The sequence below is a fragment of the Manihot esculenta genome, chromosome 4 (genome assembly GCF_001659605.2).
Source record: "Manihot esculenta cultivar AM560-2 chromosome 4, M.esculenta_v8, whole genome shotgun sequence".
Classification (NCBI taxonomy): Eukaryota; Viridiplantae; Streptophyta; class Magnoliopsida; order Malpighiales; family Euphorbiaceae; genus Manihot; species Manihot esculenta.
Window position 1 is genome coordinate 8,295,459 of NC_035164.2, and position 15,236 is coordinate 8,310,694.

General features: G+C 29.4%; 1 protein-coding gene across 2 annotated transcripts; it reads right to left on the reverse strand.

Moving 5' to 3' along the window:
* Positions 1-6,761: 6,761 nt before the first annotated feature.
* LOC110614058 (mitochondrial import inner membrane translocase subunit PAM16 like 2) lies at positions 6,762-14,477 on the reverse strand. Of its 2 annotated transcripts, XM_021755519.2 has the most exons (5): positions 14,258-14,468; positions 13,289-13,477; positions 10,502-10,589; positions 7,425-7,558; positions 6,762-7,346 (listed from the first exon to the last, which is right to left on the reverse strand). In XM_021755519.2, exons 2-5 carry the CDS (start codon positions 13,289-13,291, stop codon positions 7,221-7,223), a joined length of 351 nt encoding a protein of 116 aa, XP_021611211.1. In that variant the 5' UTR covers positions 13,292-13,477; positions 14,258-14,468; the 3' UTR covers positions 6,762-7,220. The 2 variants fall into 2 exon arrangements, with proteins under 2 accessions (XP_021611211.1, XP_021611212.1); XM_021755520.2 differs by lacking the exon at positions 13,289-13,477 and having other exon boundaries at positions 14,258-14,477.
* Positions 14,478-15,236: the final 759 nt, after the last annotated feature.

Here is a 15,236-nt window from a genome sequence, read left to right on the forward strand (position 1 = left end):
CTGCTCCAGTGTCTGGTCAGAGCTACCCAGAGGTGAGTGGAATAGCTTATTATGTTTTAAAGCAAATAATGGACTTTTAGCATGTTTCACGCATCATGAATGCCATGAGATGTACTAGGTTGTTGCATTAGAATTCACGAATATGTTGCATTGCATACTTTATTGTTGATTGATGTGGATGAACGTTGGATGATCCAAAGCCCTCGATCTATGATATGACGATGTGATATGTACGGTACGGAATGTAAGACCAGTGGGACCCATTCTACATTCGCTGGCACTATGTAAGAGAAAGACCAGGACCCATTCTACGTTCTGGCACAGTTGGACACTGTTATGTTATGTTATGTAAGGGAAAGACCAGGACCCATTCTACGTTCTGGCACAGTTGGACCATGTAGAGGGCTTTTGGTGACAAGTTCATCCTTGATGTGATTAGCTGTGATGTGATGCATTCCATGATGCCATATGATTTAAATGTTTTTATTATTCTGCTCACTGGGCTCTAGTAGCTCACCCCTCTCCCATTTTCCCCAGGATTGCAGGTACAGGGTAGACCAGGAGGTTTGCAAGAGTAAGGAAGTCATGTGAATGTAATAGATAGTGTGGACATGATAAATGTATTAATGTTATGTAAAAGTACAGTTTTAAGTATGTAATGACTTTGAGGATTAGAGGTTGTGCTTGACCTATGTATAAGATATCCCTTTTAATACATGATCTTAAATATTTTATGATGAGTATGCAAACCAACTCAACGTATGATGTATCGCCCATTGGGGCATTGTTGAGATCCCACAGAGGGGTTATGATTATGTTTATGATATGTTCAGTGCATGCACAGGTTGAGTTTGGTGTTTGAACACAAGAAAAGTTTTAATTTTTATGTATTTTCTTGATCATGTATGGGATTAAACAGGTTTTCAGATAGCATGTCAGGCTTGCTACGGGTCCCGGCGGCCTTAAGCCGACCTGGATCCTAGTGCCGGTAGCGGTCCGATTTTCGGGTCGTTACATGCATAGTAGTCATATTTTAGGTTTGGACAATCATCTGTCTTCTTCTGTGATTCTTCAATAGAGACTTAAAGATTGTTTGGTCCTTTCAAGTTATTCAAAAATTAAAATACTTTATTCATAATGCTTTGCCAGTATTGACAAATTTAGGTAAGAGAGGTTGTTTAAAGGACTCTCAATGTCTTATCTGTCAGTTTAAACCTACCTTAAAACATATGGTGTATTAGTCTCTATATATATAAACTTGTGTTTACTGATTTTTCTAACTTTATCTTATGGTGGGAGGCATTTTTAGTACGATCTAAGATAGAGTCTGAAGGTTCTTTTTGTTATCTCTTGCAATGTTTACACTCTGATATATATATAGAAAGAGCAGAATCCATGTGTTTTTTATAGAGTGGATTCAGATCCTATGCTTGCCTTGTCTTGTATATCTCTTGATTTTTCGCAGTTACAGCAAAATAGTATTTTTGCTATTTCTTCTCCTCATGTGCATGCTCACTTAGTTACATGTACAATTCTTCCTTTCTCAAGAGTTTTTAAACTTACTTGTGATGTATTTTAAAATGATCAATTTTCCTACAGTCTAGTCGTGATAGTTACTAATAGTGCAAGATATAAGATGCATGGTATAACAGATAAATTTGGTATTTATTTTAGCAAGAGAAGCACGAGCGATATTGGAAGGTATTAAATTGGCTTCCTACGACATGTGGCTAAACTTTGTTTAAATACAAGATTGATTTTTGTATGACTTGTCTTTCCTATAGTTTTTATTATAATATTTTGCTGCATTTTTATAATTTTGCAATCTAAATTTCTTGTTAGTTAAAAAAAAAAAAAAAATTAAGAAGGTGATTTTTTTTAAAAAAATATGATAGTTAAATTATTTCTATAAAAATATGCCATATTAATTATGATATGACATAATCAGTACTGTAATTCAGATGACCACTTATTTGAATAAATGCTAGCGTTATTTAAATATAATGTGACATTATGTTGTGTAAATGTTTTTTTGTAAATGCAATGAGATGTTATTTATGAAAATTCTTGTAATCACCAAAATAATTTAATAGCATGAATTATTTATTTTTAATAAAATATAAGAAACTTTTTATTTAAAATATTAACTATATATTTTTTAAATTATATGAAATAAAAAAAATATCATATATTTTCAGGCATATTAAAATATATGATCAATAAAAATATCTCGTTTCTTTTTATTAATGTAAAATTAAGATTGCATTTTTCAAGACTATAAAATGCAAAGGTATAGAGGGAATTAAAAATCAGCATACAATTTGTAGAAATCAAAAAAATCAATTCAAATCAGACCGAGCAAATCAAACCAAAGTACATATCAACTCAAAACTCATGACCCAACCCAACCCAAATCATTAAGCTCAACTCTACTCACCCATAGAAAATGAAGCACTGCTTGGATCTATTACTTAAAACCATCGCTAGAAACCACCATTACCATCACGTCACCGATCAAATGTAATCAACACCACATTCTCGCCAATCAAGCTGAACAAGCGATAATCTGCAAAGGTCAACTAAAACCAGTAATTCTAATGACACTATAGGAAATGTCATAGAGCTTACGGCCAATATCGGAATCTCTCCGGCAATCAAAAGCGACTTACAAACCCTCTGCAAGTCCGATAGAATAACCATTCCTCTCTAAGAAAATAACTCCAAGCTACAAAATTCAAAAAAGACGAAAAGAAAAACTAAAACAAGTTGATACCGACATTCATGGCGAGGGAAACCAAAGAAAATGGATTGTCATTCTTGCCCAAGGGCAAGGAAAAACCAAAGGAAAAGAAAAACTAAAGCAAAAGAATCCTTCTTTTATTTATGGCAATACAAATGAGACACATTCTGATAATTCCTTTGTTCTTCCTCTACCTGAACTTTCTCTTTCTCTTTCTTTTTTTTTTATTAGAAATAAATTTCATTAATCTTTCCTTCAACCTAATTCATTTAGTAAAAGAAAAGTTTAACAATTTTAATAAAATTATGTATAATTTTATTTTTTAATTAATAATTTTATAAGATAAAAAAAAATTCTTTCATTTCAAGCAAAAATTTTAATAAAAAATAAATTAATTAAATTAATTTTTTTTTTATGAATGTTTCATTCCAAACAAAAATTAAAAAGAAACTATGTCCTTGAGAATTGAAAAAAAAAAACAGCAATACAAATAAGCCACAAACTAGACCAACTGATGACCGCTGGGCTTCATCATCTCAGCACGAGGTCGGGCTTCATAAAGCAGTACTGGCCAAAAACCCATGAAGCCTCCCTGACAAACTGGTCCAGTCACTTTGCAACCCTGCCCCCACGCACGTTGGGAGAATTAAATGGCCGGTTGGTGTGGAGAAGACGTCTGGCGTTTTCATGCGTACGGACCTGCAGGACAAAGGCAGGTGACACTGTAGCAGAAAAGCTGTTACGCGTCACTAGCAGACAAAGGAGAATGAATAAAAAGAGAGGAACACGTTCCTCTCCGGACAAGTTTACACCGCTATTGTAAACCCTATTATCTGGATCTCAGAACATCACAAAAGCCTGAAAAATGATCTAAGAGACTCAATCTCATCCGAACTTCTACCCACTCATAGAGGAACCTTTTGAGCATCAACAATGGCACTCTTAGAGGTGACAAATGATTACAATAGAAATGGTTAAAAAGTCAAATTTACTCTTGAATTATACAATACTACTTAAAAATACTAAAATTTATCTTTTAGTATTATTATCTCTGAATCATTATTAAAAGACCAAATAAGAGTATTTCATAAGTAATGTCCTTATTTAGCCTTTTAATAATAGTCTAGGGACAAATTTATATCGAAAAATGAATTTTGCTTTTTTCACCCATATTATATAGTTTATAAACAAATTTAACTTTCATTAAAAATATAAGGTAGAAATAAAATCACTATGAAAATTCTATTCGCACTATGAAACACAACCTTAAAGCCCAAGCCAATACACTAGAAATATAGGGAAGTCGAACCTCCTAGCTTCCCTTTCTACACGCGAAGATCAAAAACAAATTAGCCATCAATAAGGAAACAAGTGCATGCAATAATCTTAATACTAAATAGTATGATGATCTCATTCGTTAGGGCACTAAAACTCTATTAAAAAGAAGTCAAAACTAAAACAATTGAAAAGAAAAATAAGAAAACTAAGGTGATAAAAGACCTAAAATAAGAAAATTAAAAAAGAGAAGGGAAAATATAGCAAGATAATTGAACTTTCCCTTGAATGACTTAAAAAACTATAAAAGTCTGAGACAAAGATGAGAGAATATAAGTTTTAAAGAGAAAAAAAGAAAGTATTTACATGTTTAGTCTGGTGGTAAGTGCATCTGATTAAATCTGAGAGGTTTTAGGTTCTACTCCCCTAATCCATTTCAAAAAAAAAGAGAAAGAAAGAAAAAATTATTGTGATTGATAATGAAAATATTTCAAATTAAAAAAAAAAAAAACAATACAATTGAAATCCCAAAAATATTGGATTTGAACTTTATGTGATGTAACTAGAATCAGATTCATCTCCAAATCCATCTGCTTAATAAGATTTTGAATTGACATTATTGTCTAAACAGCTGAAGGAATAATGTCATTTTATCTGTTTAGAAGGAAAGAGAAAACAAATTCTAGCGCAACATCATTGCTTAGGCTTCAATCCATACCACCATCGCATCAACTAATATGTAATAGGAATCATTAAAAAATAAAAAAAAATAAAAGTTGGTTTTGATTCCTAATTTCCATATAAAAAAAAGTTGATACTTTAATTTTTTTATTACTAATATTATTAGCAGTATTCGGTAAAAATTAAAAAAATCCAATCAAATAATTTAAAAATTTAGTTTGATTTTTTATTCATTTCGGTTCAATTCAATTTTTAATTTTAAAAATTTCAATTATTTTAATTTAATTCAATTTTGATTAGAAAAAATCAAAAAAATTCAATCAAACCGATTGATGATAATAGTATATTATTTTTAATAATATAAAGAGATTAGATCATATATTAATGTTAAAATATTCTAATTAAATTTTAAAATATAAAAAATAAAGTGTAAAAGATATAAAACTTATTAAAAATTCAAATTGATCAAATCGAACTGAATCGAACTGAATCAAACCGATTCAGTTTGATTTAATTTTTGATTAAAATTAATTCAGTTTAATTTTTATAAATTCCACAATTTTAATTTTTAATTTATTCTGTTCGGTTTGATTTTAAATCAAACCGATCAAATATTCGTTTTTAATATTACCATTTCATTTTAAAATATTATTATTTAATTCTAAATAATTATAAAATTAGAGAGTTATATAATTATAACTTTATAAAAATTGGGCATTAAATATTAATTACAGAGAAAAAATATATTGTGAACGAAACGATGATTTATTTTGGAATTGAGAATTTCATGACAATCTAATTTAATTGATTTTTTAAAAATTATTTTCTTGCTTGAAAAGAAAAAATTTAATTTTTTTAACAAAAACCTTTTTATTTTTAAAAAATTAAATTTTTTACATAATTTTATAAAAATTTATTAACAAATAATAATTAATAATATTATAATAATTCTAGAAAGGCGGAAAGAATGAGGAAAGGAAATCCATAAACATTGTTGAGAAGAAAATTTTAATATTGATTGACTATTATGCCATGCGGCTGCCAACAATCTAACATTTGTCATTTGTGATTTAGAATTTTTCCTAACCTTCTTTCTAGATAAATTTTGACCTGCTTCTCTCATAATGGCTGAGCAACTCTCAGCTGCCCACAGTTGACATTGCCTTCACAGCTGTTTTCATGAAGAACAAGTATCAACAATCTTACTTTTCTAAACTAAATTTAATATATTTTAATAATAAAAATCTCCAAAATATCTGTCTTTGTCAAATTTGCTATTATCGAGATGTTTTGTTAATTGAAAATTAAAATTTAAATATTTATAAAAATAAAATTTATTAAATTAAAAAAATTTAATTTAAATCAAATCAATTTAGTTTGGTTTGATTTTTATTAGTTAAATTAAAAAAAAAAAATATTTTTTATAATTTATTTTTAATATTTTAAAATTTAATTTAAAATTAAATTAAATTAAATAATTAAAATTTTAAATTTAAATAATTTATAAAATTAGTCTAATTCAATATGATTTTTATTAGTAGGCCTTTTAAAGAAATTTATTTTATTTTTATAATTTATTTTTAATATTTTAAAATTTAATTGAAATATTTTAATTTTAGTTAAAATTTAATTATTTTATATTATTAAAACTATTAGTATAATTAACTAATTAATTCAGTTAGATTTTATCAAATTTTTTCTACTAAATCATATTCAACTAAAATATCAAATTTTTTAAAATTAAAATTAAATAAAATCAAACAAATATAAAAATCAAACTAAAATTTCACATTATTTCACTTCAGTTGATTATTTCTATCAAAACCCTATACTGGTCATTCTACAAAACAAATGCGCTAATATGAAATAGCGCTGCAATCATGAACTAAACTATGAGCTGATGCTTGAATAAAAGCTTCTCATCCAGTTAATCCAAACCTATTAATTCAATCTATTTTTTCATGAAAAATTAAAATTTTTATTATAGAATATTAATTTCTTTATTTTGAATATTAAAGATTATTTATTAATTCAATTAAAATGAAAAAAAAAAGCTAGAACTCAATTATCCTGAAAATGATAGACTAATTAAGTTTTAAATCAAAAGATTTAATCAATACAGATTCTTCCTTTTTACAGAAATAAGAAAAAGATGTACTAGTAATACAAAAGCCAAGCCAACCCCCCTAACTTTTCCCTTTCTTTCTTTAAGAATAAGAATCCCAAGAGGTGCTGTAAGCCAACATCGACGTCCTCCCCAACAGGAGAACAGGTTTACTAAATGAACTTCCCCTTCAAAATAATGAGCACACATACTGATATGCCTCTTATAATTTGATCATTTTGCATTAACACAACTCATTTTATCAAGTCTGGATTAGCCTAATGACACAATTTGACCATTAATAAGATCAAAGCCAACACTTATGGCTTCTGTAGCATAAGTTATTTTGGATCATTTTGCAACTAAATAGGTCACTAAGTTTTCACAATAAACAACAAACTTGTGCATACAATTCTAATCTCAACTTGGGGTACCCTCGCCTTTGCCTTTTTGTATAGCCTCTAAACATTCCTTAGCCCTGTGAACCTTTGACTGGATGTAAAAGCTTCCAGTTTTGGCGTTGCTCTCAAATAAATTGTCGTATTTCTGCCAAGGTAGAAGAAATATGTTTTATTAGTATTCTGAATTTAAGCACAGAAGAATACATATTCAAGAAACACCAACCTTCAGTATCTCCTCCCAAGCAGTTTCCTCGGTTACACCAAGAATCTGCCGGGCTTCCTGCTCTGTCATTACTTTGCTTCCTCTCCGGATTGTGTTTTGAATTGTCTCTTGGGCGACACCAGATTTTGAGGCATCTGCATAAAAAGGAAAAATATGTCACTGAATCAACAGGTTTAGAAAGAAACTTTGGCAATTCTTAATCAATTGAGTGGAACTTTAGGCCACATGTTTACCCTGATAACTCAAAATATACATGCCAAATCAACATAATTACAAATTGAAGCATGCTTGACGGCAAACACACATGCACATCATTTATATTGGGTGATAAGAAAGATTATATGCTTGACAGCAAGCATGATTGGACTGTTGAAGCAGAAGCCACAAGGAAAATTGGGTTACTCTTCAGCTAGTCAAAGCAAATGGCAAAATTAAAACTAAATTGTTAATTACATTGAAGATATAAGAATAAATTCCGCTATAATATGAGTGAGGGATTCCTCTAAGTTCACAACTTAAGGGAGGACTCCAAGCCAATCTGCAAATCTTTTAAACCCTAGTTCTATTTATAACAGGAAACAAGACGCCCTTAGAAGGTCTCTATGTGATTACTAAGAGCTATAGGAAAATTGTCCTAGGATAGATAATTCTGATAGAATAATCCCCCTACATGGTAGTGTGCCACATGGTAGATCCTCTTAAAGTTCCTCTCAGGTGCTGACTAATGTATGCCTGTGAAGAAGTTACAGGACTTTAATAAATGAGGCCCATACAAGCCCCAATCTCCATCCTCCCTCCACTTCAGAAAATCTGAGCTATCAAAACCTTGCCAGTCAGCATCAGATGCATGCAAAACCAAGGTAACATCAGAAAAAGATCTCTAGACCTTAGATTCTTCTAGAAAAGTTAGTAATTGCGAAAGCATGATAATATCTATTCAACCATGAGTAAACATCTCAAACCAACCATATCCTAGTGAACTAGTTAAGACTAAAACTTATATAAAGGCACATATCATAAAATTTTATTTTACAGGTCTAGGATATATATCTTTTAAGGAGTAACATAAGCAGCAAAACACTCAACAGAAATGAAAGACACCACCTCTCACAATTTGTGTTTCCAAGAGAAATTACAGTAGAGCTCAATAGTCATGACAAATGAGTTAAGCACCAAAAACATGCTAGATGGCAATGCTATGCTTTTGAGGAAGTTTTTGGAGTTTGGGTAAGGGTTTTAGGGGTAACAGGTATGTGGATATTTTATTTGGAGCATGGTTTTTTTAAAGAAGATAAGGTTGGAGGGATTGAAATCTGCAAAACCCCCCTTTCAACTCACCAACTTGGTGGGTTGAGGAGATCTTGACACCTCATTTTCCATTACATTAATTTAAACACTCCATCCCCAAATACCATAAATGGGGAATGCAGTAGCAATTAACACGCTTATTCATGAAGAAGTAAAAAAATGTAGTGTTAATGTAGTAGAGACCGGAAAGAGTCTAGATGTCTATGTGCAACTCTCGATGATTGGTGACAATCTAGGCACTATGATATCAGTGAAGCCCTTATATGCTGCTATTACAGTTTGAGGTTGCCATGTCGACCAACAAAGTGAAAACAAATAGGATTAAGATCAGGAATGTAGCAAAATTCCATCTCTCCAGATTTAAATCTAAAAGACCAGACTGTAAAAGTGTAATGAGCAGCACTAAGATATGCTTTATTTTTGTTTCAATTTCAAATATCATAAGGTATGGAAAAAAAAAATGATAGATCGATATCCATGAGCATCTAATCATGAAAATGTTCAATAAAGTCAAATTAGTTCATTTGAAAACATAGATGCAGATGCCTATATCCACACAATAGTAGTGATATTCTAATAATATTTGGTACAAGATGAAAATTTATCCTCAAACTACTGCTATTTGACTTTAGATGACTTGGCTGAAAGAATTGGACACCAATTCCAAGTTCCAAAAGACTCAAACTTTTCCTCCAGTAATCAGGATAGACGAAGTAGTCATGAAAAAAACATAATTTTTACAAATGTTCCTCAAAGGAAGGCTAAATGTTTTGAACTACAGAGTTGTCACAACTCACAAAGTGCACAAAGCTTATTTGGATCATGGCCTAAAGTTTTTAACTTGACCAAATTACAAGTCAGAATTGCATCCCATTGAGATAATGGCAAGAAGCTTAATGGGATAGTATATTGCAAAGCAAAAAGCCCATCCAATAGAATGTCAGTAGCAGCCCTTAGATTAGGGTTCTACTGAGATAGAAGAAGAGAAAGTACAAAGGAGATAGAGAAGAGTGTGAGGAAGAAGATATAAAAGAAAAAGATAGAAGCAGAAGAAGAATATTGGAGTATAGCTGATTGTGTTGAATTTTTGAATGCTTTCCCTGTAAAGGTATCTTCTTATTTATACTATCCAGTACAATAACTATCTCCTTCTATAGATCTAACAACTTCATCTACTACTAACTCTTTCCCTCCAAAACTAACTCCTGATACAGCTAGTACAACTACCAATTATTCCAGATTATTCAATTTAAGACATAGAATCCTCCCCCTCCAACCGCAATAAATAAACAAATAATAAACCAAAGAAAATAAGGGGGGAAAAGCAAAAAGAATTAGTTGGATAAAAGGAAAATAGATTACTCAACTATTCCCCATGTGAATTTGCATGACCACAATAAACATGGATTACTTTTACAAGTTTTAGCATTTTAATTAGTACAACTTTCAAGCCACTGCCTTTCAGGCAGCAGGCAGCAATAGCATTATACCAACAATGCAGAACAAATATCTTCAGTTGCAATTTAACATTCCAGTAAAATTTAATGAGAAACACATAAATTCTCTCATTGTTTAACATAATTTAGGACATTATATTTTTATGGTCAGGCACACAAGTCAATTAGCCCTGTTCCTAACCTTCCTTCAAACCATAACAATGTCCTAAACATGAAAGAGACAGTAACAGAAACAAAAGAAGATTAATGTCCCACCAGAGAGCCATTGTACCAATGGCAGGTGATCAGATTATAAAAGGATAAATTACTTACTTGCAAGTGCTTGCCGGTAGGCTTGAACAAAAGCCCGAGCTAAAATACCAGAGCCCATTACAATTAAGTTGGCAAGAATCTTAGCTGCCTGTGGAACACAGACATGTTTCATTAGAAAAGAATACAAAAATAAACAAATTTTAGAAGGGGTAATATTACTTAAATTAAACAAGCAAGACAAGTAATAGAATAAGAAAATTGATGGACCAAGAGGACAGTTATCTAACATTGAAAAGCATAAGATCAATAATGATGTATTTGATTGTTTAATGATAGCAAATATTTAGCAGTTACGACAAATCAACAGATATCCTATCCATATCAAGCAGCTTTATTAAAAAATTTGTTGGAAAATTCTTAAAAATATTTATGTTTGCACCATGGTTATAAATTGTGGTCTTCGTCTTCATCGCAGGTAAGGGAACAGGCCTGTAACAGCCGTAACATTACGCAAAATTTTCAAAACAATTTGCAAAATTTGTAAAATAAAATGATATTGATAGATATAAGTCAAGAACAATATATACAATTATATAATAAACATAAATATATCAAATAGACTATATAACTTAAATCAAACATCATTATTATAACAAATTAATGAAATTAAATTAAATAATAAATTGCAAATTAATTTATTTTTTTACAAAGAAAATAAAAATTATGTTTCAACTTTTTTAACCCTAAACCTATACATTAATTTTTCTTTATCATAATTAACATATATATTAATGAAATACATTAAAAGAAAATTAAAAAGGAGAAAAAATTGGAATTTGCTCGGGGGATTCAGGAATTAGAATTTAGATTAGAACAGAGCTAAAATTACAAATGATAATGTCTAACAACAGGCGATAAACCATCAAACATTTATATTTTATACTATATTGAATTGGGAAAAAATGCAAATTTGTTATAATATCCGCAAATATACCAGAAATAAAAATATATAAAAGCATAGTTATCAAATCGAGAATGGAATCAACAATCGAAATCCTAATTTTTTTAATTGAGAGTCAAGAATGGAATCAAATAGTAAGATTCAGTACACCTTTTGAAAAACCAACGGAAAATAATATATATATTTCCCATTAATTTTATTAAAAGATACTACCTCTGTTCTCTTTATATAGAGAAACTTCTTATTTAGAGTGTTTCATTTAAATAGAAAAATTTAATTGATATGAAAATTTTAAGAAGAGTAAAATGATAAAAAATCTGAAATACCCCTTAATTATAATTGTTAATTTCTTTGACCAAGTGACATAAATTAGATAGATAGTGGGGAACAACATGTGGGTTGAGCATTTATTGAGTTAATATAACCAAAGCTATTGTAGAGAGAGTATTCTCTTTTTCCATGATGTGCACAACTTTTAATTACTACGCGCATATTGGTTCATTTGTGCACACATGATAAAGACACCCATTGTTCATGTGCCAAGAATCAAATTGTCATTCATCATCTAAGGAAAATGTCTTTTATCATATTTGCTGATATTTGAACTCTTTTTCTACCTTTATTCCAAGTACGTTTCACCCAGTAGCAGATTTTCTGTGGATTGATCCTTGTGTTTTGCCAAAGTTTATAAACTGACTTGACAGAAATAGAAAATGTGTTCGCAACTTTGTCATGACTGCACGCAGATAAAAAAACCTTACTGCATCTATGATAAAAGCATATGGTACATACTGAATTCTTTACTTCTTCGGTTATGTTTTTCTTTTTGTTTCCTGTGTTTCTGATCTTTGAACCTCCATTTTGGGATCAATTGAACTTCAAATCCCCAACATCAGCTTCTTGTTCAACAAGTACAAAGTTCAAATCAAATTTAGAGGGAGATATGTGGTCGTATTTTCAGAAACTATGGCCGAATTTGTTGGAACTTCATTAAGGTGAATTGAAAATGGTTGATTATTTGTGCTGAAATATTAGTTTCTTCCATATTTTCTCTATTCTATATTCTGTAGGTGAATGGAAATTGCTATTGAAGATTTGATAGAAATATATATGCAGGTGTATTGAAGGATTTGAGAAACTGGTTATTAGATTGCGAAATTTAGGCTGCATACTTTTAATTTTTTATTTTGGACGCATTTTGTTTAAAACCTGCAACTCATGAAGATTACTCTCATTTTGAGTTTTTGTGGCGCAAATTTTGCCATAATCTACCTAGATCTGTTTCATCCTCTTGCAAATTTGCTCAACAAATATGCCTAGATTACTGATGTTGCATTAGCTTGCTTTCCTTATTTCTTTTACTTATCAAAAGTGGATTAAGGGTAAATAAATTGAATAAAATATATAGTTTAACTGCCATCTTAATCGTTATGCAAAATTTTTTTTCTCTATATAAAGTGAACCAAGGAAGTATTAAACATTTAATAGTAAATAATGTGTATGTTAATTTGAAATCATGTACTAAACATAAAATCAAAGTGAACCTAATAACTTTGTTGCAGCCAAACTCAAAATATCAAACTAGCAAGTTAAAATCTTAGAACAAAAATAGTCAAAACTATCCTGGGCCATTTGTCCATCCCTCTTTACAAATTGATGAATCAACTGATGCATAAAGATTTTCATAATTCAACTTTGATTCATGTGATTTTTCTCCAATTCTTGGATACTTAAAATTCACCCATCGGCTCTTATTGTTTGGCTAATGATTCCATACAAATCATATGATTCATAATGTCTCCAAAACTCATATGAAATTTTAATAACAACAATAGATAAAAAATAAAAGATGAAACCAAAGAGAGATGCAGAGAGAGAAGGCATACCATAACTGAAGAGAATAGAATGAAGTAGGATTTGATTATGATATATCTCAGCCTCTTTTATTATTCAACAGATGGAGATAACCGATCCACTAGAATATGGATTGGGAACGTTGATTTTGACAGGAAAGAATGTTGAGAAGACCTCTAGAGATTTTCAGAGAGGTTGAAGAATAAAGAAAGGATCTGTTTCTGCATGGCCAGGGACAAAAGCCAACCGCAAATCAAAGAGGTTCATTGATCTGTTACTAGTTCAAACAGTGGATCACTTGCATGAGATCATTCTTCCCTTAATTTATCCTTCCTAAATCTCGACTAATTATCATTTCCCCCCAGAGATTATCTAAAATTTTCTTCTATAATCAGGGATATAATTTCTTACCAAACCTGTGTTTGTTACACTTTTTAACAACAATCACCAATTTTTAATTATTCCACACCCGAAAAAAAAGAGGAAGAATTAATTTAATAGTCTCCCTTAGAAAAGGGTCTAAGGGCTTAAATTGATAGTAAAACACAAAACCCAGAAATAGTAGGACGGGAGAAAAGAAAATGTATGCAAGAAAATTCTTACCATATCACCAATCATATATGACCATACTAAGAGGAGAAGAAGATAAAAAATATAAGAAGAAAGAAAAATATATTTCAACTAAATGGATTAATTATTCATTCTAAATGCTACATAATCCAAATCTCTGTCAGAGCAGAAACTATGAGATACAGCTAAACTTCCACATAAAATCGCCAGGAAGAACAACCGCTAATTGATAATAAATTCTCTTCTCGGAAATCAAACCAAATAGGGATTAAACTAGAACAAAATAAGCATTATAATAGCTAACAAAATATTCACAGCGGCTCAAAAAAGTTGCTGAAATTATAATCTCTAGTAATGTTAAAGGAATCAAACAATCAAATATAGAGAACATGAAAGGGGTTCAACAGCAACCCAATAAAAAGTATACGTACCATATAAATAACGGCGGAGCTTCAAAGTGCAGCAGTTGCCGGAGCTTGAGGAAGACGAAATCGGTGAGATGGTGAATCAGCGCCTACCTAAGGTAGAGACAATTGAGGGAGGAAGCAACTCGGAAATTCCAATGGATTTTATTTAGGGCTCTTCAGCCTTCCAAATTTAGGTTGAACGGAAATTGAAGGTAATTTACGCAGAGTTGGTGAGGCTTATATCTCTGCATTTTTAATACTAGTCGCACATTTTATTTATTTTAACACTCTTAATTTATTTTGTAAATAATAAAATTTTAATTTTTATATAATTTTATTTAAAAAAATAATAAATTTAGAATTTAAGTATATGAAGGATAATTTTAAATATTAAATTTATATAATTAAAATTAGTTTTATTATAATAATTTTAAATTATCATGAGTAATTTTAATAATTTAATTATTTCATTTTCTTTAACTTTTATATATATATATATATATAATTTAGTTAATTTTATTTTAATAGATAAAATAATTTAAATCAATTAATATTACTTATTAGATTTAGATGGCAAAATTATTTAAATTTGAAATTATAAATTATAATAGAGTTTTTGGTATAATTAAAATTATTATTAAAATAATTTAAATTTTTATTTAATATTAATTATAATAATATTAACAACTAAATTTATTTATAAATATAAAATTTTGTATAAATTTTTATAATTTAATGTTATTATTGATAGAATAATGACAAATATACATTAATAATAAATTTATTATTACTAAATTATAAGTATGAAATAATATTTTTTAGAAAAATATTTAATAATTTTAGTTTTTATAAATTTTTATATAATAAAATTTTTTAAAATTAAATTTAAATATAAATAGGACAAAGACTTTAAATTTATATAAATTTTAAAATTATACAATTAATTAAAATTAAAATATAGATAAAAATATAATTTAAATTTTAATATAAATCGATTTTAATA